The sequence below is a fragment of the Dendrobates tinctorius genome, unplaced genomic scaffold (genome assembly GCF_039654945.1).
Source record: "Dendrobates tinctorius isolate UK_male_01 unplaced genomic scaffold, ASM3965494v1 ptg000022l, whole genome shotgun sequence".
NCBI classification, from domain to species: domain Eukaryota; kingdom Metazoa; phylum Chordata; class Amphibia; order Anura; family Dendrobatidae; genus Dendrobates; species Dendrobates tinctorius.
Genome location: NW_027361690.1, coordinates 61,051,397 through 61,078,520, shown reverse-complemented (window position 1 = coordinate 61,078,520; position 27,124 = coordinate 61,051,397). Strand labels below are relative to the sequence as shown.

Here is a 27,124-nt window from a genome sequence, read left to right as displayed (position 1 = left end):
CAGTATGTATGTAGCATGCATGTAGTATATATGTAGTATGTTGCATGTAGTATTTATGTAGTATGAATGTAGCATGTATGTAGTATGTAGTATGAATGTAGCATGTATGTAGTATGCATGTTGTATGTATGTAGCATGTAATTTTTTTTTTTTTTTTTTTACATTTAACACATTAGCCGGATGATGGGACTACTACTGTCCCATCATTGGCTAATGTGTCAATCGCTGTCATGGTAGCAGGCATCGCCCGATGGGACTTGTAGTCCCATCGGACGATGCCTGCACAGACCCCCGGAGCCTGCACAGACCACCGGCAGGCCGGCACAGCCCCCCGGCAGGCCGGCACAGCCCCCCGGCAGGCCGGCACAGCCCCCCGGAGCCTGCACAGCCCCCCGGCAGGCCGGCACAGACCACCGGAGCCTGCACAGACCCCCTGGCAGGCCGGCACAGCCCCCCGAAAGGCCCGTACAGACCCCAGAGAGGCTGTACAAGGGCAGGAAAGGGTTTTTCTTATTCCGATACCGGAAGTCCCATAGACTTGAATGGGACTTCCGGTATCGGAATCGGCGATACCGATACTTTTTTTAAAGATCGGCCGATACCATCCGATACGATACTTTGAAGTATCGGACGGTATCGCTCAACTCTACCCATCACACATCCTCCATCCCATAATCCCGTGCCCATATACCCATCATACATATCCACCATCCCATAGTCCCGTGCCCATATACCCGTCAAACATATCCTCTATTCCATAGTCCAGTGCCCATATACCCATCACACATCTTCCATCCCATAGTCCCGTGCCCATATACATATCCGCCATCCCATAGTCCCGTGCCCATATACCCGTCATACATATCCTCCATCCCATAGCCCAGTGCCCATATACCCATCACACATCCTCCATCCCATAGTCCCGTTCCCATATACCCATCATACATATCCTCCATCCCATAGTCCCGTGCCCATATACATATCTTCCATCCCATAGTCCCGTGCCCATATACCCATCATACATATCCTCCATCCCATAGTCAACCATTATGACATCATAATGAGCGGCGGCGGGGCTTGCAACCTTTGATGACATCAGCGTCGCCATGGCAACCATTGTGACATCATAATGAGGGGCGGGGCTTGGCGCGCACACACTGCTTCCCCGGTATGCAAATAGGGGCATTGTGACATCACAATGAGGGGCGGGGCTTGACGCGCACACACTTTTTCCCCCAGTATGTAGATAGGGCAACATTGTTTGGTGAATTGGAACGCGCGGGGTTAAAATTTCGCCTCACAACATAGCTTAGGACTCTCTCCGGGTCCAGACGTGCGACTGTGCCAAATTTTGTGGCTGTAGCTGCGACGGTGCGGATGCCTATACCGGACATACAAAAAAACATACACACACACACACATACACACATACACACTTTGAGCTTTATATATTAGATTTAGTGAGAATGAGTCTGCATCTTTGCCTCCTCATAGGAGTTATGACTGTGCTATTGAGCTGAACCCGGGGTGTAAATTCCCCAAGGGTCGGCTTTTCAATTTATCTGTACCCGAGCACGAGGCTATGCGATCCTATATTAAGGAGGCATTGGAGAAGGGTCATATTAGACCATCCTCTTCACCCTTAGGTGCTGGGGGTTTTTTCGTGGCTAAAAAGGATGGTTCATTAAGGCCTTGTATTGACTATCGTGCCCTCAACAAAATTACTGTTAAATATCAGTATCTGTTACCCCTGATTTCTGATCTATTCTCCAGAGTTAAAGGTGCTTGCTGGTTTACCAAGCTTGACCTCAGGGGGGCGTATAATCTTATTCGCATTAAGCATGGGGATGAATGGAAGACGGCGTTTAATACTCTGGAGGGACATTTTGAGTACCTGGTGATGCCTTTTGGGCTCACTAATGCCCCTTCTGTCTTCCAGTGCTTCATGAACGATATATTCCGAGACTTTGTGGATAAGTTTTTGATTATCTATCTGGATGATATTTTGATCTTCTCCAAGAATTGGGACTCTCATGTGGAACATGTTCGGACTGTGTTCCGGATTTTGAGGGAGAATTCCCTGTATGTCAAGGGATCGAAATGCCTTTTTGGGGTACAGAGGATTTCATTTTTGGGATTTATTTTGTCCCAGTCAACTATTGAAATGGACCCGGCCAAGGTACAGGCCATTTATGATTGGGTTCAGCCCACTTCTTTGAAGGCCCTCCAGAAGTTTTTGGGTTTTGCTAATTTTTATCGGAAATTTATAGCTAATTTTTCTGGTATTGCCAAGCCATTGACGGATTTGACTAGGAAGGGTGCTGATGTGCTGAATTGGTCTCCGGAGGCTGTTTCTTCCTTTCAGGAGCTGAAGCGAAGATTCACTTCTGCTCCAGTTTTGCGGCAACCTGATGTCTCACTCCCGTTTCAGGTGGAGGTGGACGCTTCTGAGATTGGTGCAGGAGCAGTGTTGTCCCAAAAAGATCCTGTGACATCTAAAATGAATCCTTGTGCTTTCTTTTCCCGAAAGTTCTCCCCATCCGAACGTAACTATGATGTGGGGAATCGGGAACTGTTGGCCATGAAATGGGCACTTGAGGAGTGGAGACATTGGTTGGAGGGAGCCAAACACCAAGTCGTGGTCCTTACTGACCACAAGAATTTGATTTACCTAGAGTCGGCCAGGCGCTTGAATCCTAGACAGGCTAGGTGGGCCTTGTTTTTCACACGTTTTGATTTTGTGGTCTCTTTTCTTCCAGGCACTAAGAATGTCAAGGCAGACGCCCTCTCTAGGAATTTCCTTGCTGATTCTCCTGTTGTGACTAAGCCTGCTACCATCTTAGGCGAGGGGGTAGTTCTTTCTGCCATCTCGCCCGATTTGAGACGTGCTCAGGAAGAGTTTCAGGAGGACAAACCTGAGCGTTGTCCCAGTGGAAAGTTGTATGTTCCTGACCAGTGGAGGAAGAGAGTGATGTCTGAAGTTCATTGCTCTGCATTGGCTGGTCATCCAGGTATTTTTGGTACTAGAGATCTGGTGAGTCGATCTTTTTAGTGGCCCGCCTTGTCTCGTGATGTCAGGAATTTTGTGCAGTCCTGTGGGACTTGCTCCTGGTCTAAACCTTGTTCTCGCTCTAGTGGCTTGTTGATCCCTTTGCCGGTGCCCAGGAGGCCATGGACCCATATTTCAATGGATTTTATCTCTGATATGCCTGTCTCTCAGAGAATGACTGTTATTTGGGTGATTTGTGATAGATTCTCTAAGATGGTCCATCTTGTACCACTCCCTAAGTTGCCATCTTCCTCTGAGTTGGTGCCCTTGTTTTTGCAACAGGTGGTTCGCTTGCACGGGATTCCTGAGAACATTGTATCTGACAGAGGAGTTCAGTTTGTGTCTAGATTTTGGAGGACTTTCTATTCCAAGCTGGGAATTCAGTTGTCCTTCTCCTCTGCATTTCACCCTCAGACCAATGGGCAGACGGAGAGAACAAACCAGACTTTGGAGTCGTATTTGAGATGTTTTATTTCTGCCGATCAGGATGATTGGGTTTCATTTTTGCCCTTGGCCGAATCTGCTTTAAATAATAGAGCTAGTTCTGCCACTTTGATGTCACCTTTTTTTTGTAACTTTGGTTTTCACCCTCGATTTTCTTCAGGGCAGGTGGAGCCTTCTGCCTGCCCAGGTGTTGATACTGTGGTGGAGAGAATGCACCAGATCTGGGACCAAGTAGTGGATAAGTTGTCTCTCTCCCAGGAAAAGGCCCAGCGGTTTTCCAACCGGCGTAGGACCGTTGGTCCCCAGTTTAAGGTTGGTGATATGGTTTGGTTGTCATCAAAAAATATCGCTATGAAGGTGGCTTCTCCTAAGTTTAAGCCTAGATTTATTGGACCTTACAAGATTTTGGAGATTATTAATCCGGTCTCTTTTCGGTTGGCTCTTCCTGTCACATTTAAAATTCATAATGTGTTTCAGAAGTCCTTGTTGAAGAGGTTTGTTGAACCAGTAGTTCCTGTGGTGGCACCTCCTGACCCTATATTGGTTGAAGGTAACATGGAATATGAGGTAGAGAAGATACTGGATTCCCGTCTGGCTAGATGGAGACTCCAGTATTTGGTTAAGTGGAAGGGTTATGGTCAGGAGGATAATTCCTGGGTCTCTGCCTCTGATATTCATGCCGAAAGATTGGTGCGTGCCTTTCATCGGGCTCACCCTGATCGCCCTGGTGGCATGCATGAGGGTTCAGTGACCCCTCCTCAAGGGGGAGGTACTGTTGTGAGTTCATTTTTCCCTTCACCATTGAGGTCTGATGAACTCCCTCCTCTAGTGAAAGAAGGTAGTGAGACTGATTACCAAACACCTGGGCAGCTGGATGATGACTGGGTGGCTGGAATTGAGGACTGGATATAAGGCTGCCGATGCCCTTCTTCCTGGCTGGTGATTTTCCTGCTGGATTCTTGGAGACCAGTCTGATTCCTGCATCTCAAAGCTAAGTTTTTCTTCTCTGCTTTGTACTCTTCAGTTTTGTTTTTGTTTTGCCTTGTTTTTTGGGAGTTCTGCCATCCCCGGCCGGGGGTGAGCTGGATTCCATTTTTTGTCTCTTATCTGTTGATATTTTGCTCTGTCTTCAGAATATACCTGAGTGCTGATATAGTCTTTTGAAGTCTAGCGACTTCAGGGCCTGTTTTTCCTATCAGTCGGTTGGCTCTTTTTGATAGGGTTTTTGCGGATGGCAGACAGCAGCTTTCCTATCCTGTCCTATGTAGTTTGCTTGGGCCCCATCATTTGCTCAACCTATCTTTCTATCTGTGTTAGTGTTTTCATCTTGCTTCACCGTCATTATATGTTGGGGGCTGCCTATTGCTTTGGGGTCTGCTCTGGGGCAGTTTAGTTTTTCCCCTTTCTGTCTTTAGGCTATATAGTTCTCCGGCTGTGATCGAGGGGTCTAGGGCACCGTAGGAACCCCCCACGGCTACTGTTAGTTGTTGTGGATAGGTTCAGGGGTCTGCTATCCGATAGCTGCCAACCTCTCTGGTTTTTCTGGACTTAGCTGGTATTTTGTTTTTTCCTCCTTCGGTGACTCATCATAACACCCTAGCCTAGATCACGTTCTTCAGGGTGCCACTAGCAAGCCGACAGCTTTGGATACTTTATGGACCATCACCCCTTCCACAGTTAGTCCTACCGGAAAGGCAGCTATATAGAGTCACGGGAACGGTGAGGCATTGTCCGAACAGGATTCGCAGCTGCTGGCCCAGGATGCTAACTGTGAAGCGCTGGAGTGGAAGAAGGTGTTAAGCAGTGTATAGTTTGGAGACGGCCAGGGAAGGAACACACTGACAGGGAGAGCTGGGAAGGTGCACTTCATCTTATCTGGAAGTTGGCTGGACTTCTCACCCGGAGGACACAGCACCGAAGTGGGCCTCTGTGTTCACCAGAACTGTGAGTAAAGCCTTTTGAACTACATGCCCTTGTGTCCTCCATTTCCTTCCTGCATCTCTCGCCCGGCTCCAAGCCATCTCATCATCCACAACTCATCACCACTGCCCTGGGACTACAGCCCTACCTGTGGAGGGCTTCAACAACTCAGCTGCACCCCAACATCGGTCCCAGAGAAGCGACATTGCAGCGCTGGTCAATCTGACCAGGAACCACAGGTAGCGTCAGGAATCACCTCATAAACTCTATCCCCATTCAAGTCTACCCCTTTTACATGACCGTCTGAGGCCACGGACCGGGTCACAGCCACTGTGACATTTCCCATTGAAATCAACGGGCCCGATGCCGAATACCCCACGGCCTCTGGGGCGCGTCATTGGGAACGTAGCCTAGATGGAAATTTTTTATTGCTTTTTTTGTTTTTAGTGCATTTTTAACTCGTTTTTTTTCAGCTGCGACTCTTGTCTATGGTGCTACATGGTTTTAACCACTTTCCGGCATGGCAATATTGCAATTTTTGTGTTTTTGTTTTTCCTATTCTTCTTCCAAGAGCCATAACTTTTTTGTTTTCCCGGCGACATAGCTGTATGAGGGCTTCTTTTTTTGCGGGACGAGATGCACTTTAGAGTAACTCCTTTCATTTTATCATGTGATGTACTGGAAAGTAGGAAAAAAAATTCCATGTTAAATTGTGAAAAATAAAATTCAATTCCACAATTGTATTCTCTTCATATTTACTATGTTTACTATATGGTAAAAATGACCTAGCACTATGAAAAATTTAAAAATGCTTACAAATTTCAGCAAGTTTGGCTAAGTTTAAGGAATGTAGTGCACACATAACCTTGTATGGATGTTATGCCCTCCCAAACACAGTGCTACTTTAATCCATAAGCTCATACTCACTTGCTAGAAATTCGGACGAGTCTCGCACGTCAATACCCGACACTGCGGCCAGCACTCGAGACTGGATCGTTCAGCTGCATGTATTTCTATGCAGCTGAATGCTCCGGTCCGAGTGCCATCGGCAGTGCCGGGTATTGACATGTGAGACTCGTCCGAGTTTCTCGCATGCGAGTATGAGTCCTTTGGCTGTTTGTTTTTTGTACAAATTTCCTGGTGTTTGTTCTGATGAAATATGTATAAGGCGGGCAATATCTAATTACACACAGCACCCAATGGAGCCTGTATATCTGATCTATTTTCTTAAAAAGAAGGAACCTCTAATGTTCTTACCACCCAACCGGTTGTTGCTCTACTTTTAGGCTGTGTTCACACACAGCGTTTTTTTAGCGGTATTTTTAGCGGATTTTCCAATAAAACCGCTAAAAATAAGCTTCCCATTCATTTCTATGCATTTTGCACTTTTTGTGCATACTGATGCGTTTTTTACCGCGAAAAAAACGCATCGAGGTAAAAAACGCAGCATGCTCATTAATTTCGTGGATTTTTCAGCGTTTCTGGCTATTTGTATGCGGTTTCTGGGAAGGGAGTCAGGTTTTTCAGCAGAAATTTTCTGCTACGTGTGCACTTAGCCTTAAGCTGGAGTCACACATCCCGACAAACGATATCAACGTGTCAGGATCGCTGGTAAGTCGCTATGTGATCGCTGGTGAGCTGTCAAACAGACAGCTTCACCAACGATCAGCACAGCGACGCCGAGCACGCGGCGTCGCTCTGTTCATGTTAGTTACCAGCGCGCTGATGCAGGGAGCTGGTAACTAATGTACACATCGGGTATCCAAGGGACGTGCGTCCTTTAGATACCCGATGTGTACGCTAGTTACCAGCTGATCGCTGGTCTCCCACCTGTCACACGCAGCGATGAGTGCTGGCCAGCGGGAGATCAGCGACGAAAGAAATGTCCAGAGGTTTCTTGCAGCGATCATCCGATAGAGGCAGGGGGGCCGGTCGCTGATCGCTGTCACACACAGCGATCTCGCTGGTGACTCAAAACTTGTGACTCAGCAGTGATCTCGCTAGCGAGATCGCTATGTGTGACGGGGCCCTTACTTTGTGACTTGTTTATGGGGAAGGAAAATGTGTTAAATGCGTGTTTGTTGTTTGAGGTCACACACATCGCCAGTTTAGAAGTGCTGAGACAGGTGAAGAGGTTTCAGACACTAATGGGAACTATTGACAAAACTGACTTTCTTTTCTCCTTTTATTATCTTTAGGGCAGCTGTTGGAGCACTCACAGCTCTCCTCAAATCAAGTAAGTTTATTTTTCTGTGCCCTGGAAATGTTTGCACTACTTCAGTATAAGCCAGTTCCAAATGTTCAAAGCAATTATCAGGCTCTCAGACCGAGAAAGTATAGGATTTTGTGTATTTATATGTGCACATCTCTCAGGATTAGGAGACTGGGTGGAAGAAGGTGGGATTCTCAGCAGCTTTTTTTTATAAATAATCAGTTTGACACCAGTCTTAATGATGGCAGTACTGGGGTAAGATTCGCCTAATTTTTTCCGAAGTGCACACCTCTTAATAAAATAGGAGCATCTTATAACGTCTGCACGCTTTCGTCTAAAATCTTACTGCCGACAAAGACCATTTCTGGCATAATTTAGTATAATGACTTTACCGGACAGGCTTCACCGTGCCCCATCCTGCCCCAGTTCTACTCATTTTGGGAGACCTATGCAGGCTTGGTGTGAGCATTTTGAGTTATTACAAAGTGTTTTATGCCAGAAATTCTTATAAATAATTGAATCGGATCCATATATTTACATAAAGGAAAACAAAAACTCTACATGCAATTTTCTCACCTCCTTATTATAAACTCACGAGAACAAAGAAAGAATTTCTCCTTTGCTGTAAGATTTCAGTTTGATTGACATGTTTGTTCTTTGGCTAGTACAATAAGATTTTCCTATCAGATAATGCTGTGAATCACACCCAATGTCTACCCCTTAAATTAGAACAACACTGTGAATAAAAACTGCTCTGTGTCATGAAGTGCAACAGCAAACTACCATCCAGTATGCATGGCCGCCAGTTAACGTCATTTCCTACTGCTTTCCACTATATGAAAACCCTTCTGAAAATAAAACTGTAAGGGCAATTACCTAATCACATTGGGTTTTGCTCCACAGAGCACTGCTGTCACGATATGTGACTGGCCTTGTGTGACGTGACCCGATGATCGGTCGATCACCAAACAACTGGACAAACAAGGGGACACCGGGAACACAATTACGGTGGCCCTGCTATAGGGAACAGGGAAAGAGGCACCTCCTGCACACTGCTATGGCTGAGTCCTGGACTAGCCTGACATCCCTATACAGGTTCTTTCAACCTGTGGCCGAACAGGATACCTTGTCCCTCACTTACCCTGCACCTATCCCTCACTAGGGAATTGGTAAGTGCGGACACTGGTCCCACCACTGCACTAATAAAATACAAAGGGAAGATACAACAGACAGGGTTAAGCAAAACAACACTTAGCTTTCTCTGCTGCAATGCACCGAGCAGCAGAGTAAAGCCCCCGTTACACACTGCGATATTGCTAGCAATATTGCTGTAAAGTCACCGATTTTGTGACGTTGCAGCGATATTGCTAGCGATATCGCTGCATGTGATACTTACCTCCGACCGGCTCCCCCGCTGCTCATCGTTGGTCGCGCGAGAAGCTCCTGGATCATTTCTCGTCGGGCGCTTCCTGCTGGGCTTCCTGTGGCGCCGATGAGCGACGCGTGGATGCGGGCCGGAAGACGTCAGGATCGCCGCGTCTGACAGGTAAGTAGCAACCCCCGACCCCAGCGATGTCGCTGGTGAGATCTGCCTGTGTGGCAGCTCACTAGCGACCACTTAGCGATGCACCAGCGATCCATATCGCTGTCGGGATCGCTGGTGCATCGCTATGTGTAACGGTAACCTAAGGCACCAGATCAGCATTCAGCAGAAGCACCACTGCTTCAGCCAGCTCCTGTCTGGACCACAGTTGGTATCCAAAAGGAAGGGTGTCATCAACACAAGCTGATGTCTCAGGTGACCTTATATAGGAAGGTGGGAGTGGTCACCACCAGCAGACTAACTAAACATGTAGTAACACCAGTGGCCACCGGGGGGAAAAAACTGACATTAACCACCGATGGCCAGAAAGGAAAAAAGTTTGAATGTGAGCAGCCCAAACTGACACAGATCCAAAAATTGATCATGACAGTTGTAGCCAGGCAGATATTTCCCTTCCCCTGAGCTGCCGTATTTGTAGTATCATGTGGTTTCTTTTCAAATGAAAGGCTGACTACGTCACAAATGGATGACTCCAGTTTTCCAGAACTTTGCCTCAGAGAGGATTTCTGTTATGTCACTGAAAGTGGGTCTCGGTAGAGTTTCCCTACACCACACCTTCAATTGATGTCTATAACCCTTTATGGGTCTATTCCTTTAAAGAAAATCTGTCACCAGGTTTTTGCTACCTCATCTGAAAGCAACATGATGTACACAAAGAGACCCTTAGCCATTGGGCTCATCTAATGTCAGATATTTGAATTTAGGAAGTGTTCGCAGTGAAAGATGTCTGCTGGGCAACTCCCTTCTGACTTCTTTGCACTCATTTTTCTTTAATATTGTTTGTCTCTCCCTGTATGCACACATGAAAAGGCCTGGTAGGGAGGGAGAGACTGGACTTCTTTCTGTGTTTATCTCTTTTTCAAACACTTTTAAAAACATGGTAGCATTTTAGAGTAAATCAAAGTAAGAGGTGTTTGTAATAACAGCTCTAAACTGTGTCATCTCCCCCCATACTAACTGTTGTGAAATGAGAGCTGCAAGATAAGTTTGTAGTGATAAAAACTCTGCTGTACTTTGACTTCCCCACACCATATGTTATGAAAGGAGAACTGCACAGGTGTCTGTGATGACACAGCGCTGCTCTACTCCCCCTCTCCATACTAACTGCTTTGAGAAGAAAGCTGTAATGTGTTATTGTAATGGCCCTACTCTCCTCCCTATGATTAGCAATCCTGGGCACTAAAATCAGTGAGGAGAGAAGGGTTTTCTGTCATTATATGTCTTTCCATATAACACAAAAAACATGACTGGCCTTCTCTGGGGGGTGGAGTGTTCTTTTTCTCCCTGCATGAAGCCTTCTGCTCATGATTGGTCAATGTAATACAGGGGACAAACAAAACACCCCCAGGAAAGAATCTTTGCTTCTGCCAACTTGCTCTTAGCAAAAGTTAGAATCTAAACTTTACAAGGTAATATGTCATAAACGGAGATGTGAAATATTAAAATAAAATGTTTTATTTAGCTCTTCAGCCACTATTCCACGGTGTGATTGGATTAACATGAAAAAACTAGTGAAAGGTCTTCTTTAACACTTACAATTGTGTGATATTTTACAGGAGCGGCATTCGGTTGATTGGTGCCCTGTGCCGTCCATTTTATTTACATCTCATTTCTGTTGTGCCTTATAATGTGTGAATAATTTATTTTTACAGTGTACAAACATACCTTAATAGTGCTAAGAAGCTTGGAAATAAACTTGTAAATATGTCTTCAGCCACATTTCCGTATGTATATGAACCATGTATGGACTGGAAGTGGAAAAGCTCTTGAGGTCCAGACCAACATGGCATGTGGTGGTGTCTTCAATGAAGATGAATGATGCTCTTTCCGCGATGACACGGGTTACATCCCCTTTTAAGCTGACCCTATTATTCTAACATTACAGAACAGATGTGCTCATGTTCAGCATCTATCCCTAGAGAACAAATTCTCTAATAAGGCTTTGACACAATAATGAGCCCCAAAGGTCTGGTAGAAGACAGTCCAATTTGGAGCGGAATCATAACTGACCTAATAGATCCAAATGATAATATATTTTGTGTTTGTAATTATTATGTTAAAGTTTTGTGCTGCATTCAAAAATGTTAAATAATTTTTATAGATGGAGAGTTGGTGCAAAAAAACAAGTCTGACACTGCATATACTATGACTCTATTCTAGACCCATATTTAAAGGGAACCTGTTACCTGATTCATTCTGCCCAAACCACTGTCAGCAAGAATCAAAGGTCACAGCGGGAACCATTGATGGTCTAAAAAAAAGTCTTTAACACTTGTTTAATGGAATGTAACATAAAAAATTGTGTAAATGTGTAAAGTTTTTTTTTTCCCTGCCTTTGGTCTTTGCCCTTCAAATTATATTTTCTCTAAAATGCTGGTGCGTTTCTGTGAAATATATACCTGGCTGCAATCATGTCGCCAGCTTCTGATTCGTGTTGCTCATGGTTTGGGCAGCATGAATCAAGGGACTAGTTCCCGTTAGAAGCACAATTTAACAGCAGATTATCACATTTTACGCATTCAGTTCCTCCTATAACAAAGGTAAGAACTGCTGCCTCCATTAGAGAGGGAAAAAGCAGCGCTAATAAACTGCTCACTAAATACTGCGCATTAAAGACTTACTATATATAGATAGTGTCACTTCCCTTTAAAGTATAACTTCTATGACTCTCTTCTTGCAGTATTTTTAAAACAGTCTCACACTTCTGTTCGTAATTGACTACTTTTCCTGTAGTGACCATTATAATGATTTTATTTTTTCAGCCTGTGAACGTACAGACCTTTTCCCAGAAGTGCAATCATTCCTTTAATGTCTCTATTTAGTCTCCCTTTTCATCTAGGACTTATTGATTTCTACCTTCTACCACTGCACATGATGGATGAATGAAAATATATTTTCCTGTTTATTAATGAGAATTAGTTTTTAAAAAACATCTTTAATGTTAAGTTCATTTACATCTAAAGACAGCAGTGCACATAAAATGAACAATCTTAATTACCTAAATACTTTAATATCCTTTAAGACTTAAAGTGTCTTCCAACTAGTGAACATGATAGCATTTCACCAGTTTGAGCATAATGTTAAAGGAAATATGTCAACATGTTTTTGCTATGCAATCTGGAGGCAGCATGAAGTAAGGGTCTGAGACACTGATTTCAGGGACATGTCACTTATTAGGCTGTGTGGTGTTGTTTAAATACAATAAGTGTTTTATCAGCAGGAGATTATCACTGCTACACTACAGTGCACGCATGACTCCTGGTCTGACCACACCCTCATTACTGATTAGCAGCTCACTGTCAATATACAATGTACACAGAAAGCTGAGGTGTGGATGGTGTTAGATTTCTGAGCTCTGCTACATCTACAGAAGAGAAAACTCTGGTTGTATCACCACTGCTGCATCCAGTGAACTAATACATTGCTAGAATCAGGTTCTCTTTCCCTACATGTTGTTGCACTCAGATGAGGTAGCAAAAACCTGGTGACAGATTCCGTTTAAAGACTAAAAATTGACAAGAATTACATTGGCAGCATGCATGGAAAATCCAACCTTTGCTCTCAGATTATCTAGCCCAATCACAGACAGGAACAGAAAGCTCTATAACTATAGAATATTTATCCTTAAACATTTATTTTCCTTATAGGCTCTGGTTTACAGTAAAATATGTGTATATGTATAAGTTACAGAATGGCATGTATATGTGTTTGAATGTATTTGTGTGTGTATCACGCTGTATATACTTATATACAGTCTGTGTTAATGTTTACATATGTGAATGTATGTACACATGCGCATGTGTCACATATTGTATATGTGGTGAATGTACATATATTTATATCTATATAGCATAAATGTATGTATATATGTGTATATATTATAGCATGTATGTGAGTGTATGTATATTTGCGTGTGTGTGTGTGTGTGTGTGTGTGTGTACATGCATTACGGTGTGTATAAATGTTTGTGTGTCAGTGTGCTCATGTGAAAGTTTATCTGGACATGTGTGTCACAGAGTGTGTCACGTGTTTACCCCGACAGAGAGGAGCGAGAAGACGGCAGCATCTGATTTCTCCTACTCCTGCAGTGATAAAAAGCACTTCACCTTCATACTAAACGGTGTAAAATTCTTTTAGCAGTGCAGGGGTTATTCTGCTCAGTTGAGCGCTCCTGGAAGCTTTCCTGCATTAAGGCTCTCAGTTGCTCAGTTAGTCACTCCTATCTTCTAATAAACTGGGTCCTGGCTAGTACTCATTGTCAGAGTGAGCTTTTGCTGCGTGGCTTGGAGGTGGTTGTTTGTGGTTATTGGAGAAGGCGTTTGATGGATTTATCTGTGGCTGTTGCTAGGTTTTGAGTGTGTGACAATTCCTTTTCTTCTCCTACAATGGTTTAAGCCCATCCTCCACTCCCAGATGCATTCCTCTGATGTCTCTGTGAGAATATTTGTATGTTTGGTATTTTTCATTATCTCTGTTTGTATTACTTTGTTAGTCTGGTTGGTGTATTACAGTACAGTACAGTGCTATTTTCCTCTTCCCTGGGTGGCGGATTCTGATGGCTGATTCAGGAGCTAAGGCAAGGTACGTGGCCCCAGCATCTTCACCATCAGAAGTAATCCGGGGAACAGGGTAAGCTAGGGCACCCCTAGCGTTAGGGACAGGGAAGGAACCCCTGGTTCCGGAACACCTGACAACAGAATAGTGACAGAGTTTATATATGTGTGAATGTACATATGTACTATAAATGTAAGCATGTGAATAGATATATGTATATATAAATGTGTTTTAGCATTTATGAATGTGATTGTATGTACATTTGTGTGTGCATGTCACAGTGTGTATAAATGTTTGTTAGTGTGTGAAAGTGCATATACATGTGTGTGTCACAGATTGTGAAAGTGCGTGACTGTATCTACGGTATATTCCGTATGTACAATATGTACTGGTATTTGTGTGTTCAGTGCGTGAGTATGTATGTGTTTGTTTCACATTTTGTAAGTATTTGTATGTGTATTCTTGTGTACATATCCATGCACTATGCACATGTCAATGTTAATGGATGTGAACTGACTTTAAAAGTTCTGCCTACATCTCTGAGGAACCGTATCTGTGCCAATATACTGTATTTATTACTTTTTTTCATCGCTCATCCAATAGAACAAGGCATGTTTATATTCATAGGTAGTACACAGAATGAGATAATAAACCTGGAGAACATTACTGCCACATTATGACAAACCTGAAAACTGGGGAATTTGCATGAAGTGATGATACAATTAATAAATGATTTAGATTATTAGATGAACATAGAAAAAGAAGTAAAACTTTATTGGGAGGGGAAAGAGCCCTAAGGAAAACAACATGCGATATCAGAAGTCTTTGTCTGACCCTGTAGAGAGTCTTGAGATTAGCGACTGGTTTGCCCCATAAGTATATTTATGTCTTTTTGGATTGAACATTGACTTACAGGTCAGTTACCTATAGGTGGAACTTGAGAGATTTTTTTTTATCCTTTTGGAGGAAATTTTGCATAGTTTTCTATAAGGATCCAATGTCCTGTAGGCATAACACATCATTCATAAATGCAAATTTCCACTCTATTCCATAAATTCTTGTAGTAAAAAAATGTAAAAAAATTATAGCACACGAGGCTGTATCATCATTTTCCCAGGTCTATTATTAGCGTAAATCCATGCAAATGATAGAAAACAGGCCTGAGGAGAAAAGGTTAATGCAAACATCTGCCCCATTTATTGTGAATGTACTAATTTGCAAATTACTTTGTAATGAAAATATCCCCAATTCATAAATTTCATGTCATGAGAATGAATGCAGCCCATTGCTCAGTGCGCACCATTATTATCTAAGTCCTGCCATTAAAATAGAAGTTCGGTCATCATTCATTCACATGTTGCCTTTATCTAATTACCTCTGTTTAGCTGATATCAGGAGCTCGTCATAATTTCATTTTTTATAGTGAGACGCCATTTAGAAATACCGTTGTTCCAGAAGAGAAAGCGCTTTTCTTCCGAGCCTAGAAATGATGAACGTTACTACCTAAATGGATTCTTGATTGGGCTTCTGAAAGGACATATTTGCCTGACAGAAAATCTATACAGGAGACTTTTACAATAACCGGAACCTAAATGGTTTTCTGAACATTTATCGGAAGATAAACTAAGCTAAGGTCACTTAAACTTTACGCATGCCAAGAGCAATGGTCCATCTGAGCTGAGGAAACGGGAAGGAAATAGTTAAAAGTTTGAAGCGTACATCCAGGTTATTTGATTATAGTACAGGACTGTGCGGCATAATCCGTTTTCTAGATAACTCTATTAGCGATTTTCAATGAGAAGCTGCAGTACAGACCACCTGAAGTCTAGGCTGTGGGCTATACTGAGCTACGCAGTGCCTTCCGAGTGCGGTCCAATGTTTTCCATGGGCCCATAGACTTGTACTGTCAATTTTGATCCAACACTCATAAAAATCAGACATGGCAACAATTGTTTTCGTACAATTGTTTCTAGTTTGGTTCAGTAACCTATGTTAAAGCTAGGGGGCGCTGCATATGCTACTCAGAATATGCATGTGGGCATTTCCTTGATTGTGGTGGTGAAACAGTGACCGGCATGATTGTAAATGTCCAGTATGTGTCGCAGAGGTTCTCTGCGCTATAAGCCCCAAAATAACGTTGTTATGCTGGGACTTGTAGTCCACGAGTTATTTACCTATAAGTGGGGCTTATAGGCCTAGTCAGAGAGCTGGGCAGGATCGGCTAGCCGCACATACACCGCCCGCATATGGGGGTGGTTTGGGATATAAAATGTGACTGAGGTGGTTTTATCACATGGGGTTGTGTGTTTTGATCCTGAGTGGTCAGAGTGCAAGGTCCTGGAAGGCCTGTGTGTGTTGGAAGTGTCTGGGAGTGGACTTCCTGGAGAACACATGGAAAGGCTTCGAACCTGGTAGAGTCTGTGACAGCTCTGCGTAGGTGATCTACTGTCCAGCTGTGGGTCTGAAACTGTTAGGCGGCCTAGTGAGTAAGGCACTGTCCGGAATGGTGATCCCAGTACAGCCGCTTCCCTGATAACCTGTGAGTAATGCTGATTGGTGTCAGTAAGAGACTATGTTTGTGCAGTATAACTGAATGTTTAACGGATGTTGAACTGGAAGCTATATGCTGTTTAGTTCATGAAGAACGGTTTATGCTGCAGTTTTAATAAACCGAAGGAACTGGTTAACCCTGAGTGTCCCAGCGTGTGCTTCAAAGACCGGCCAAGCGAGTAAATCCCTGTCCACTCATATGGTGGATATCTACACTAGTTACAGTGCTGTAACTAGAGTCCGATGTGCAAATTTTGGAATTGGTCCCCCACCTGCATGTTGGAAACATATATGGACCATTGCAGCGTTCTAGATTTTATAAAGACATACCAGTTCTCCCCCCCATGTAATGTCCCCTATCTTGTAATAATGTACCCCATCCTGGGCTCCTTCATGTGATAATATTCCCCACCCTGAGCCCCTTCCAGTAATAATGTCCTCCATTCTGAGCCCCTTCCTCTATCATGTCCCCCATTCTGGGCCCCTTCAATTAATGTCCTTAATCCTGGCCAATTTAATAATGTCTCCCCATCCTGGGCCCCTTTCTGTAATAATGTCCTCCATCCTGAGCCCCTTACTGGTATAATATTGTATAATAATATCATTCGTTCTTCTGCTTTTCCCCAACACATTAAAATAAAAATAAATGATTCTTCCTCTACTTTTTACGATGTGCAGAGTCCGTTTCCATAGTCAGAGTAGAGGCCAGCAGCTGTCTTCAGCATATCAGCTATAGGCAGTGCATGATATTATTGACATGCGCTGCCCATGAAGGGTACGCTGATGTCAGATGCTGACCTATTAGGGTATGTGCACACGCTGCGGATTCTGCTGCAGATCCGCAGCGGTTTTGGCCCTGCGGATCCGCAGCAGAATCTGCTGCGTTGTACAGTACCATTATAACCTATGGAAAATGGAAACTGCAGTGCACACGGTGTGGAATTTTCCGCGCGTTTTTTGCTGCGGTTTTCAATCTTTGCCATCTCCTCCATTGTAGAGGTGATAAACCGCAGGGCAAACCCGCAGGCTAATCCGCAGACAAACCGCAGGTCTTCTGACCTGCGGATTTACCTGCGGATTTTGCAAAATCCGCGCGGAAAAATCCGCAGACCAATCCGTAGCGTGTGCACACAGCCTTATTGTATCCTCTAATTGGCTGGCGGTGTGTATTGCAGTGCAAGGGAGCCGGCAAATCTCTGCACCACAATACATTTTAGCTGAATGTGCATCCCTGGACACATATCCAGCTGAAATAGAAAGTGGCTACGGGAGCCCCACTCCTGCTTGGGCTGCTACCCCACTGTTTCTGAACCATGAAGCAGTTAAAGCAGTTTCCATTGCTGTGCATTATGTTCATTTTGTGGCAGATTTTCTGTGTTCTTTTCAGGTGAGGTCCAGGCAAAATCTGCACATAAAAGATGTTGCATCAACGTTCACACATTCATATTTGGTCAGTATTTTACATCAGTATTTGTAAGTAAAAATCAGGAGTGGGTGAAAAATGATGTGTTTGTATTATACTTTTCATCTAAGGTGGGAGTCACAATGAAACGTATTAAAAATCGGTCTGAGTCTCCCTGCTGATAGTGCACAAGTGTAATGAAAGTGTCATGTGAGTGTCTTGCTAGTACAATCCGAATTTTCACATCTAGCATCTGATTTACATCCGAATGCAGTGCAATTACTATCTGATTACAATGCGATTTTAACATGAGCTTTTACATAAAGAAATTCTCTGTCATTTATACATCGTTTTCAAAGGAAATATTCCTCAAAACACACACAAATTATATTTAGTCAGCCACCAATTGTGCAAGTTCTCCCACTTAAAGATGAGAGAGGCCTGTAATTGACATTATAGGTAGTCCACAACTATGAGAGTCAAAATGAGAAAACAAATCCAGAAATTTACTTTGTCTGATTTCGCAATATTTTATTTTTCAAATTATAGTGGAAAATAATTATTTGGTCACCTAAAAACATGCACAATTTCTGGCTCTCACAGACCTGTAACTCCTACTTTAAGAGGCTCCTCTGTCCTCCACTCATTACCTGTAATAATGACACCTGTTTGAACTTGTTATCGGTATAAAGACACCTGTCCACAACCTCAAACAGTTACACTCCAAATTCCACTATGGTGAAGACCAAAGAGCTGTCAAAGGACACCAGAAGCAAAATTGTAGCCCTGCACCAGCCTGGGAATACTGAATCTGCAATAGGCAAGCAGCTTGGTGTGATGAAATCAACTTTGGGAGCAATAATAAGAAAATGGAAGACATACAAGACCACTGATAATCTCCCTCGATCTGGGGCTCCACGCAAGATCTCATCCCATGGTGTCAAAATGATCACAAAAATGGTGAGCAAAAATCCCAGCACCACATGGGGGACCTAGTGAATGACCTGCATAGAGCTGGGACCACCGTAACAAAGGCTACCATCAGTAACACATTACGCCACCAGGGACTCAGATCTGCTCTTGTAACACTTTGGGGCTCTGTATATGGCGTCCTCAAACTTTTCTACGAAAATTTGTGCTCCAGGAGGCAAAAAGCGCTTCGTCCCTCCCAAGACTGGCCGTATTGCTAATCAGTCCTGTACAGCCACATATGGAATGTTTCCACATTCAGCAGATATTGTGGGATGAATTTTGATGCCATTTTTACCTATTTCCCAGCATGAAAATGTAAAATCTGGGGCTAAAACTAAATTTTGGTGGTAAAAATGTAATTATTTTTTACACCTATGGTGTCAATATGATCATTGTATGCCTAGATGAATTCATTGAGAAGTGTAGCTTGGAAAATGGGGTGACATATAGGGGGGTTCTGCTGTTTTGGCACCTCAGGGTCTCTGCCAATGTGACATGGAACCCTCAAAAAAGTGCTGTAAAATCTGAACTCTAATATGGTGCATCTTCCCTTCTGAGCTTTGCACTGTGCCTCAAAAGTAGGTTTCAACCACATGTGGGGAATCACGTACTCAGGAGATATTGTACAACAAACATTTTCTACTGTTACACTTGTGAAAAAAAAAATTTGGGCTAAAATAATATTTTTGTGGGAAAAATGTGATTTTTTTTATTTTCACGTCTCTACATTATAATAGTTTGGGAAGCACCTGGGGGTTCAAGGCGCTCACCACTCATCTAGATACATTCCTTCAGGGGCCTAGTTTCCAAAATGGGGTCACTTATGTGGGGTTTCCATTGTTTAGGCACATCAGAAGCACTTCAAACGTGACATGACAACGTCAGAACATTTCATCAAAATCTGCATTCCAAAATGTCACTCCTTCCTTTCTGAATCCTGCTGTGGACTCAAACAGTAGTTTTTCACCACATATGGGGTATCTACATACTAAGAAGAAATAGCATAACAAATGTTGAGGTCCATTTTCTCTTACTACCTTGTGAAAGTAAAAAGTTTTGGACTGGAATAAAACACCTGGGGGTTCAAGGTGCTCAGCACACATCTAGATCAGTTCCCTGAGGGGTCTAGTTTCCAAAATGGTGTTCCTAATTATTGCAGCAAATTTTGCTTTCAAAAATTCAAATGGCGCTCCTTCCCTTCCAAACCCTGCTGTGCGCCCAAACAGTAATTTATAAAAATGCAAAATTTGGGGCTAAAAAATATTTTTGTGGGAAAAATTAGTTTTTTTTTTTATTTTCACGGCTCAATGTTATAAATGTCTGTGAAGCAGCTGAAGGTTTAAGTTGCTTACCACACATTTTGATAAGTTCCCTGAAGGGTCTATTTTCCAAAACAGTGTCATTTGGTGGTGTTTTCCACTGTTTATGCACATCAGGGGCTCTCCAAACGCGACATGGCATCCGCTAATTATCCCAGCAAATTTTGCATTCAAAAACTGAAATGTTGTTCCTTCACTTCCGAGCCCTGCCATTCGCCCAAACAGTGATTTTTTCCTCACGTATGTATCGACAGTAGTAATTTCTCAGCAAACTTTTTTTACTGTTACACTGTGAAAAAAAAATGGATGTAACGTAAAAGTTTTGTGAAAAAAAGTTAAATGTTCATTTTTTCCTTCCACATTCTAAAAATTCCTATGATGCCAGGATCCATGGCCCCTTTCCAGGCTATTAACATAAGCCCTCAGGTGTCTGCATAACCATTGCTGGCTATTAATTATAGGGGGTCCCCACGCCATTTTTTTCCATAAAATAATCTTTTATTCATTAAATATATGTCCAGAATTTTGCACACACACTATACTAATTTTATTTGTCACTGACAAGTGACATGTATATATCTACCTATTCTACATGGATTTACTGTATGTAATCCATCTCTCCCATCCTGTCGGTTCCTGCAGTGATTTTACAGAAGCCGACAAATGAATTACCGGCTATTCTTTTATCAATCTCTCTATAAAATATATATATATATATATTTTACACTGTATATATATACAGTATATATATCTAATATATAAAGCTCCAGTGTGTGTATGTATGTACAGTATGTATGTATGTCCGGGATTGGCATCCGTACCGTCACATCTACAGCCACAAAATTTGGCACAGTCACACGTCTGGACCCCAAGAGTGTCCTAAGCTATGTTGTGAGGCGAAATTTTAACCCTGCGTGTTCCAATTCACCAAACAATTTTGCCCCTATCTACATAATGGGGAAAAAGTGTATGTATTGGCATTTGCACCGTCGTAGCTACAGCCATAAAATTTTGCAAGGTCACACGTCTGGACCCCGAAAGCATCATAGGCTATGTCGTGAGGCGAAATTTTAACCCCACGCGTTCCAATTCACCAGACAATTTTGCCCCTATATACATAATGGGGAAAAAGTGTATGTATTGGCATCTGCACCGTCGTAGCTACAGCCACAAAATTTTGCAAGGTCACACGTCTGGACCCCGAGAGTGTCATAGGCTATGTTGTGAGGCAAAATTTTAACCTCGCATGTTCCAATTCACCAAACAATTTTGCCCCTATTTACATAATGGGGAAAAAGTGTATGTATTGGCATCTGCCCCGTCGTAGCTACAGCCACAAAATTTTGCAAGGTCACACGTCTGGACCCCGAGAGCGTCATAGGCCATGTTGTGAGGTGAAATTTTAACCCTGCGTGTTCCAATTCACCAAACAATTTTGCCCCTATCTACATAATGGGGAAAAAGTGTATGTATTGGCATCTGCACCGTCGTAGCTACAGCCATAAAATTTTGCAAGGTCACACGTCTGGACCCCGAGAGCATCATAGGCTATGTTGTGAGGCAAAATTTTAACCTCACGTGTTCAAATTCACCAGACAATTTTGCCCCTATATACATAATGGGGAAGAAGTGTATGTATGTATTGGCATCTGCACCATTGCAGCAACAGCCACAAAATTTTGCCCAGTCACATGTATGGACCCCGAGAGCGTCATAGGCTATGTTGTGAGGCGAAATTTTAACCCCGCACGTTCCAATTCACCAAACAATTTTGCCCCTATCTACATAATGGGGAAAAAGTGAAAGGAAAAGTGTTGGAGGCAAATTGGCAGACCACCAGAGACCCCATCTGCCTGTATGTCCTTATCCATACTTTTTTCTGTTCTATTTTAAGAATTTACAATAAATGATGTATTTTTAACTGAAGTCCAGCGCTGGAGATTCCATTCTTTATCTACATAATGGGGAAAAAGTGAAAGGAAAAGTGTTGGAGGCAAATTGGCAGCTGCCAGATGTGAACAAGGGGACTTAAAGAATGAGAGCGATGGCGCCAAAGAGTATATACCATACAGTTGCTAAGGTGGGGCCCTGACATGGGATACTCACCACACACGGGGATATGAACACACACAAAATGCGCCACACACTACCACGTGCTTCAACACATATACCACCCTCAGGACACATTTCACCACACATACACCAACCTCGCCACATAAAAGTCGAAACACAAAAGTCGCCACTCAAAACTCGCCACGCTGTCCCAGAGCTGTTTAAGAGATGAAAAATGAGCTGTGATTGGTTGCTATCAGCAACAGTTTTCTTTGTAGACAGTTGTGGTAACTGAGGCCTATTATTTTTATCATTTCTATGGTGTTATCGTCCTTCTGTAAAGCTGGAAATAACACAATTTATTACCGTGCCAACACAGACCACCCTCTTGACACAGACTGCAGGGGGAGCCCAGTATCACACAGGGTAGAATTAGATACACGGCTCAGCAGTCAGTATCACACAGGAGAGGATTAGACACATGGCTAAGCAGGCAGTATCACACAGGATAGGATTAGATACACAGCTCAGCAGACAGTATCACACAGAATAGGATTAGATACACAGCTCAGCAGTCAGTATCACACAGGATAGGATTAGATGCACGGTTTTTATGTGCAATATAATCATTTTAATTTGTTATAACTAACCACAGTTGGTTACTATGCCCAGGCAAGGCAGGGCTGTTCAGCTAGTATATATATCCAGCTCTGTCAAAAATTTAAAGACCACTGCAAAATTTTCAGTTTGTCTGATTTTTTTCTTTATATGTATATTTTTGAGTAAAATGTAAATTGCAACATGTCTTCGAATTTCCAAGCACTAAATTTTGGATTTATTTTCATAAAATGAGAAATGGTCAGAATAACAAAATATGCAGTGCTTGCAGACCTCAAATAATGCTAAGTAAACAAGTTTATAATCATTTAGAAACAACAATACTAATGTTTTAACTCAGGAAGAGTTCAGAAATCAATATTTTATAGAATAACCATGATTTTTATTCACAGCTTTCCTGCGTCTTGGCATGCTTTCCACCAGTCTTTCACACTGCTTTTGGGTGACCTTATGCCACTTCTGGTACAAAAATTTAAGCAGCTCTTCTTTATTTGATGGCTTGTGACTATCCATCTTCCTCTTAATTACATTGCAGTTGTTTTCAATGGGGATCAGGTCTGGAGATTGGGCTGGCCATGACAGGGATTTGATGTGGTGGTCCTTGATCCACACATTGACTGACCTAGCTGTGTAGCCTGGCACATTGTTCTGCAGGAAAAAAATAGTCCTCAGAATTGGGGAACTTTGCCTGAGCAGAAGGAATCAACTGTTTTCCAGGATAACCTTGTATGCGGCATCTTGGCATGCTTTCCACCAGTCTTTCACACTGCTTAAAGGTGACCTTATGCCACTCCTGGTACAAAAATTTATGCAGTTCTTCTTTGATGGCTTGTGACTATCCATCTTCTTCTTGATTACATTCCAGAGGTTTCCAATGGGGTTCAGGTCTGGAGATTGGGCTGGCCATGACAGGGATTTGATGTGGTGGTCCTTCATCCACACATTGATTGATCTAGCTGTGAGGCATGACACATTGTCCTGCTGGAAAAAAACAGTCCTCAGAGTTGGGGAACATTGCCTGAGCAGAAGGAATCAACTGATTTTCCAGGATAACCTTGTATGAGGCTTGATTCATATGTCCTTTGCAAATATTAACCTGCCCAATTCCAGCCTTGCTGAAGCATACCCAGAACACTACCGATCTTCCAACAAATTTCACAGTGGGTACAAGACACTGTGACTTTTACGCTTCTCCAGGTCTCAGTCTAACCATTAGACGACCAGGTGTTGGGCAAAGCTGAAAATTTGACTCATCAGAGAAAATTACCTTACTCCTGTCCTCCATGATCCAATCCTTATGGTCTTTGGCAAACTTCAGCATGACTCTCCTTTACTTCTCATAGATGAAATGCTTTTTTCTACCTTTACATTACTTGAGCTCTGCCTCTAGGAGCCTGTTATGAACTGTTCTTGCCATGCACTTCAACCCAGCTGCCATTTGCCATTAATTTTGTAGGTCACTTGATGTCATCCTGCGGTTACTGAGTGACAATCAAATAAGATCATGGTCATCCCAGTCAGTGGAGAGTCGTTTTCGCCCTCTGCCGGTTTGTAGCTTCATTGTCCCCAGTGTCTACTGCTTGACCTTGTTGTAATGGACTGCTGTCTTAGAAATTTTAAGGATGGAGGCAACATGGTGCTCAATGTATCCCTTTGATAGTAAAGCCAGAATTACGCCCTTCTTTTCCTTACTCAAGACTTTTTTTTCAACTCCTTTGGCGAGGGTAAAAGTTATTTTTTCATTCCTATTACTTTTGGGATATTACTTGCACTTGTTTTGCCATCCAGCTTGTCCTATTGCAAGAGGATTGTGAACACCACAGCAGGGTTTTTTATACTTTCCTTCATTAAATAAGATTTGGTTCAGGAGATTACTTAATCAGAAGCACATTAAGTAGAATGAGGAGTACTCTGGTTGGAATTCAACTGACACTGGAATGGATTGCCTGTCACACATGTAGAGAAGCTGATTTTTATAAAATTGTGCAGTGGTCTCTTAATTTTTGCCAGAGCTGTGTATATACACTGCTCAAAACAATAAAGGAAACACTAAAATACCAGATCCTAGATATCTCTGAATGAAATATTCCAGTTGCAAATTTTTATTCCTTGCATAGTGGAATGTGTTCAGAACAATAAAACATAGAAATTATCAATGTAAATCAAAATGAATATCCCAGGGAGGTCTGGATTTGGAATGATACTCAAAATCAAAGTGCAAAATCAAATTACAGGCTGATCCAACTTCAGTGGAAATGCCTCATGACAAGGAAAAGATGCTCAGTACTGTGTGTGGCTGTAACGGCAGCGGTCGTGCCCGCTGCTGTCCCCCTAGCACCGGGTCCCCCCGCGGCTGCTTCTTACCCGGCCCGTCGCGTGCCACCGCCTCCTCTTCTCTCCGGCTCACACGCGCCTCCCTCCTCCTCCTGCTCATGTGCGCCTCGCCTCCCTGGTCTCCCGACATGCGCATTAGGTCGCAGGCGCGCGGCCGTCGGGTGGTTTAACCCTGCGGTGGGCGGCGGCCGATTAGCGGTCAGCCAATCGCCCGCCAGCAGGGGATATATCAGGCGTCTTCTATAAGGGGAAGATGCCTGATTATTGTGTGTCTACCTGCTCTAATTTGGCCGCCTATAGCTTGTCTATAGGTCTTCCTTGTCTCGTGTTTTGTCCTAGTTCCAGTCTTGTCGTCCTGCCTTCCTGCCGTCCTCTGTCCTGTCTGTCCGGGTTCCACTGCCTACGTTCCCCGGCTCCCCTGTCTCTGTTCCGTTCCCCCAGTGTCTGCTCTGTTCCCTGTCCTGTACTCCTGCCACTGCCTGTCGGTCGTCCGTGCTGCCTCCCCTCACTTCCTGCACGGAGTCCCGTTCCTTGGTAAGCCTCTTCTGCCTGTAGTCTTTCCAGTCCCTCGAGCCGTCCCTCTTGGTTCCAACTGTCGCGGTGTCTGACCCTTCGTGGACCTGCCCCTAATGGTCCCTGTATAGGGGTCGGTTCCACCTGGTGCGCTCGTCCCGGGGGCCTCAGTTCCGCGACCCAGAGGGTCCACTCTCGGACGCAGTCCATACCCCTGAAGCGTCACAGTGGCCTCCACGTGCCTGTATGACCTCCCTACTGTACAACGCCTGGACATGCTCCTGATGAGGCGGCAGATGGTCTCCTGAGGGATCTCCTCCCAGACCTGGACTAAAGCATCTGCCAACTCCTGGACAGTCTGTGGTGCAATGTGACATTGATGGATGGAAAGAGACATGATGTCCCAGATGTGCTCAATCGGATTCAGGTCTGGGGAACGGGCGGGCCAGACTATAGCTTCAATGCCTTCATCTTGCAGGAACTGCTGACACACTCCAGCCTGAGGTCTGGCATTGTCCTGCATTAGGAGAAACCCAGGGCCAACAGCACCAGCATATGGTCTCACAAGGGGTCTGAGGATCTCATCTTGGTACCTAATGGCAGTCAGGCTACCTCTGGTGAGCACATGAAGGGTTGTGCGGCCCTCAAAAGAAATGCCGCCCCACTCCATTACTGACCCACTGCCAAACCGGTCATGCTGAAGGATGTTGTAGGCAGCAGATCCCTCTCCACGGCGTCTCCAGGCTCTGTCAAATGTGCTCAATGTGAACCTGCTTTCATCTGTGAAGAGCACAGGGCATCAGTGGCGAATTTGCCAATCCTGGTGTTCTGTGGCAAATGCCAAGCATCCAGCACAGTGTTGGACTGTGAGCACAACCCCCATCTGTGGACATCGGGCCCTCAGACAATCCTCATGGAGTCAGTTTCTAACCATTTGTGCAGACACATGCACATTTGTGGCCTACTGGAGGTCATTTTGCAGGGCTCTGGCAGTGCTCCTCCTTGCACAAAGGTTGAGATAGCGGTCCTGCTGCTGGGTTGCGGCCCTCCTATGGCCCCCTTCCATGTCTCCTGGTGTACTGGCCTGTCTCCTGGTAGCAGCCTCCAGCCTCTGGACACTACGCTGACAGACACAGCAAACCATCTTGCCACAGCTCGCATTGATGTGCCATCCTAGATGAGCTGCACTATTTGAGCCACTTGCGTGGGTTGTAGAGTCCGTCTCATTCTACCACGAGTGTGAAAGCACAACCAACATTCAAAAGTGACCAAAACATCAGCCAGAAAGCATTGGTACGGAGATGTGGTCTGTGGTCCACACCTGCAGAACCACTCTTTTATTGAGGGTGTCTTGATAATTGCCAATAATTTCAATCTGTTGTCTATTCCATTTGCACAACAGCATGTGAAATTGATTGTCAATCAGTGTTGCTTCCTAAGTGGACAGTTTGATTTCACAGAAGTTTGATTTACTTGGAGTTATATTCTGTTGTTTAAGTGTTCCCTTTATTTTTTGAGCAATGTATATATGTGTGTGTGTATTCTATGTTTATATATCTATTCTTTTCTAACCTGTCAGTGT

General features: G+C 43.7%; 1 protein-coding gene across 1 annotated transcript in view; it reads left to right on the top strand.

Annotated features, from left to right (window-relative positions):
- AGBL1 (AGBL carboxypeptidase 1) overlaps positions 1-27,124 on the top strand; it is a 1,225,565-nt gene that overhangs the window by 54,479 nt on the left and 1,143,962 nt on the right. Inside the window, exon 6 of the mRNA XM_073569145.1 lies at positions 7,612-7,649. Within this exon, the coding sequence (XP_073425246.1) occupies positions 7,612-7,649 (38 nt within the window). The remainder of the gene's footprint in view (positions 1-7,611; positions 7,650-27,124) is intronic.